We start from the raw sequence: 4,519 nt of genomic DNA, 5'->3' as shown, positions 1-4,519 counted from the left end.
GCCCTAAAAACCAAATGGATAAGCAATTCTTCTCCTACTCAACATGATTCGCACCTGTTTCGGACTGCCACAGAAAATGTGCATCTGATCAAACTGACAATCTTCATCCTGATCTCCGCTTATTCATTCGGATAGCCAGACCATTTCATTAAGGCCACGCGCAGCGAAACTAGAAAGACAGCAGACCACCAGCTAAACCGTCGATACCAAAAACAAAGCAATGTCATCAGCGGATTAAGAGGCACCGCACTTTCAGACATCCTCCCAACCAATGGACTGTAGAACACTCGAACTTACCGAGAATGCTCTTCAGAAATCATGGTGGAGTTGACTGACAGACTAGAGGTTCAGCACTACTTGCATGGACGGACATATTTGGAACATATTCTCTTTGAAACATCAGTGACCTTGAACAGCTTTCCGTTATTTAACACAGCCGAAGTATGCCGACCTCATCGGGTTCCCATTATTCCTCCTTAAACTTCTAATTATCCGAATTTGTGAAGTTGTCCATTTTCATTTTCTGCAATCACTTCTTTCGAGTAATCCCTTAAGATGCTACAAATGAATCCCCACAGTACCTCATCAAGCAAACATAACGAGACAAATACACACGTCCGAAAATTTGTAGTAGGACATTTTCATCGGCCGACAGTTTCTTCAGCAAGCGCGGAGCCAACAGCCTCCCGAATGGTCTCATGTATCGGCCAGTGGTTGGGTGTTCCCAAAGCCAGTTGGTGAACGCAGCAAACACTTCAATCCTTAACTAAAAAACCTGTTCTAACAAACCATCCTCCGTTACCTCAAAGTCTTTCACGTCGTTTTTTAGCTTATTAGGCAGTTTTTTGGTCCCTCCATTCAAACAATGAAAATGTTGCACGCTCGTTTTCGATGTTGCCAATATTTTCGACAGCAAAGGGATGGCCGTCAGACGCACCTTCCACCAGATTCATGGGCAAACATAAAATTATTTTCCGAGCAACATGCTCACGTCTCCTTGCCTGCTGGTGCATCAGGACGCTTTATAATTCAAGCATTGCGCATGATAATATCTTTGCCGGCCACTCGTTTCGTTGTATCGCGCACTAAGATCTGCATAGCCGCAGGCTTGCGCGATTAGCGCAATGAGTTATAGTGGTTCACATCCCTACAAGTCCAACAGTTCACCTTGGTCATTCATGCCTTGGCAGCGCAAAAGTGGCAAATCATTTGGGTGCAGAGTCTGGTATTCATCTCCAAGGGAAAAAAACAGCTACGTTTATCTCGTGATGATAATTACATTTTTATGGGAGTCACCGAGTGATATCCGACTGCGTTGCTTTGTTCCGTTTTCCATGATTGTCAAAGTTCTTCTTGCATACACAGTTCTGCTAGGCGAAAACGTCAGTCCAGATATGCAGGATATGAACCAATGATGCGGTATAGTAGACACTTACGTGCGCTTAAAAAAACGCCTTAATTCAGTGAAGGCAAGCATTGCCAGATGCGCGATCCCGATTCGCAAAAATCGCCTTGAAGTTCTTCACCGACACACTTCCAAACATTCTTTCACACAACAAAATTGTAGGCGTGAATTACAACTTCAATGCCGTATTGCAGAATAACCCACTTCTCCACGTAATTATGCACACATATAAAAAGTTATCACTAGCCATGTGTAACATGCGCTTGAACACCGTAAGACAAGCGAAGATTATTCTTAATACGATGCGGTGATTTACTTTAATCATACTTAGAATGGTTGCCGGGCAATGGGATTTGTGATCCCGCCCGAAATGCCACAAATGGTCCCGCACGCACTCGGCTTAACTCACCGGCACTCGTCAGGGGTTTGTCAGCGCATTGCTTGTGGCAAATGACTCGACCCTTTATGCGATATTTAGGTGACTACGTAGATGCGGTTAACGAACATGGTATCTAGAAACGTGACTATGAACGACGCAATAATGTCACCAAAAATGCCTGTTCCGGGCATGATGTACTCTTCTGTAGACTACGCTAGAGCTTTCTCCTTCATTCAAGCTTCAGTGTGTGGAACAAGTTTGATCTTACTGAACCATGATAGTACGAAATAATTATCACCGTGGGACCAGATGCAAGTACTTTGCATTCCGCGGTAGAATTCGAAATCACATCAGTGTTTCCAAAGTGATTTGAACTTTCCAGTAATAACCGCGCGCTCCAAAAAAACTGAACCGTATATACATTTATGTAAAAAAAATAACCACGCTAGCATGCTTCCCAACAGACTATTCACAAAAATTTCATTGTTATGCAAACACAGCGTCATGCGATATCTAATTAGCCAAATTCACTTCCGCAAGAGCGTTAAGCTTCATTCCCCGAAATACGCATGGACGAGCTGAGAAGGCTTTGCGTGGAGGTTACTTTTATCCAGAAATCATTTGCGGTTGTTGATGTCTGTTATAAACTTGACATCAATCATGCTAATATTGAAGTATGTAACAACTCCGACGCATGAAACCATATGACACTTTGATCCTTCCTAAAGCGGCTATGACAGGCTAATGGATTTTGCATAAGCTAGGTGATCTGTGGTAACGCATGCTGATGTTTTGTTTATTCTATTCGCGGTTTGTACAATATGATTTATCGTCTGGCTGAACTTTAGAACTGTACCGCCCTTTTTGTTTTCGACATGATCAGGAACCGTTTTTAACCTTGTTGTCGCTATTACTGTTTAAATTAACATGTGGCTTTCTTAATCCTGTTGCCAATTTCCCTCGAGTTGGTGCAAATTTTCGATTTCATTATGAATAAGCGTTACTTCAGCTGGTGTATAAAAGATGGCGTAATTTAACCAAGTGAAGTTTGTACAAAATTAAAACAGTACTGTCAGACGGTGGGCTTGCACGTCCTGTGCTCTGGCCCAAATCCTCCATATCAAATATGCTACCGGACCAGTGCACCAAATTTAGCATTTTTCGGCCTAGACTGGGTCAAACGACTAAGTCTGATGAAGATTCCCAGATGTCAAAGGGGACGCGTGGACTTTCGAAAACTTTCTCTTGTTTATTCAGTGATACGCTGCGCTGGCCGTTCAAGACGAAAACCACTATGTTTTCAGGTTACAATTCAACACATATGTTCCACCCGTGAGTTGGATCCCCTATGTTGTCTTGCCTGAAAGAGGGAAAAGATGTGTTCGGCACCTTACTTCTGGCTAATTGGAGAATGTTATCAACTAACCAAAGCAACGACGGTGAGGCCGCAATTCTCTGAATTCACTGCGGAAATCACAGTGCATATACACAGGCGGACCGTCTTGCCAGATATCGGGTCGAAATTATGGGCGTGTATACGACGCACTAGCATAGAGCGCTGGACATCCATTTCACAATAGGAGCGTATAGGAACCACGAAGCGGCTTGTGTACTCTTCAAAATGGCAACAAACTTTCAACTGTAAACTGGAGTAGACAAAAAATAACCCACGAAGAAACCATTCGAACTGCCTCAAACAAAGGTCATTTCGAGCCATATTCAAGCAGATTGGGAGGCTTTGCGACACGAAAACGCCAAACGTTGACAAAGAGATGCGCTATAACAATGCAACTCAAAGGTCTCGAAGCTGTCTTATTGTTTTGTCCTAACAAGACTTCAGTTTACGGTCGTCGAATTTCAAACCCTCCGGTCAGGTTCAACTTACCACCCGTTGTGATTCCAACGTTATTGTTTCATCTCAACGTTCCGATCGGTATTGAAAATTTGGAATGGATAAGTCTTGCTTTTGGGCGGATATTCGGCTGCTTCACTGTACAGCTTCCACACAAACAATCTGAGTGATTCCAGCTAGCCCCACAATGTACAGAAGTGCTTTGTTATGCTTTGATTTTGCGCCACTCCTACCAGCTCGGTCGTGGAACGTACGCGTCGAATACATAATGAAAAGCATATGTACGGGAAAAATTGCGATGCCATATTTTCCTGCAGAGTGTGCTATTAATCAGACCACGGCAAAAACGAGCTTGGATACCTCTGCAGTTGTTGGCTGTTTGTCATTTGAACCAGCCGCTCAAGAACGGAAAATCGAGTTTAAGCCGCGTGCGAACTTTCAAAGCAGTGTACGACAATCTGATTTGGGGCTCATTCAGATAAGGTGTAGGACCCGCTGCCGGCGCAAACAACGGGAATCTCTTAGGTGAAGTAGACTGATTTGTGATTGGCGAATCAATGTTGCGTTTTTGATTAACGTTTTCACCTCGTATAACACGGGAATAATTCTTTCGTTGCGGCATCTTTCGGTTTTCATCCAACAGGCTACCCGTGAAAGGAAGTGGCATAATCGAACCATCAAATTCTTCGTGGAGAGTACAAGTGCTCGTTACCCGCAATGCAAATCACAAGAGACGCATGGTGATAGACTACAGCCAGACAATCAATCGCTTCACCTCCCTTGACGCTTATCCTTTACCAAGGCTCGACCAAATGATTGAAACCATCGCACGCTACACCGTCTACAGCACACTGGATCTCCAGAGTGCATATCATCAGGTTCC

At 43.7% G+C, this 4,519-nt stretch overlaps 2 protein-coding genes across 2 annotated transcripts in view; one reads left to right on the top strand and one right to left on the bottom strand.

Annotated features, from left to right (window-relative positions):
* T265_15698 (hypothetical protein) overlaps positions 1 to 4,519 on the top strand; it is a gene marked incomplete at both ends in the record, with an annotated part of 56,149 nt that overhangs the window by 41,215 nt on the left and 10,415 nt on the right. The gene's annotated exons all lie outside the window — the stretch shown is intronic.
* T265_15697 (hypothetical protein) overlaps positions 3,202 to 4,519 on the bottom strand; it is a gene marked incomplete at both ends in the record, with an annotated part of 8,323 nt that continues 7,005 nt past the window's right edge. The window contains one exon of the mRNA XM_009178971.1: positions 3,202 to 3,430. Coding sequence (XP_009177235.1) covers positions 3,202 to 3,430 — 229 coding nt within the window. The remainder of the gene's footprint in view (positions 3,431 to 4,519) is intronic.

Source organism: Opisthorchis viverrini (assembly GCF_000715545.1).
Source record: "Opisthorchis viverrini unplaced genomic scaffold opera_v5_745, whole genome shotgun sequence".
Classification (NCBI taxonomy): Eukaryota; Metazoa; Platyhelminthes; class Trematoda; order Opisthorchiida; family Opisthorchiidae; genus Opisthorchis; species Opisthorchis viverrini.
This window is presented reverse-complemented; position numbering and strand designations above follow the sequence as displayed.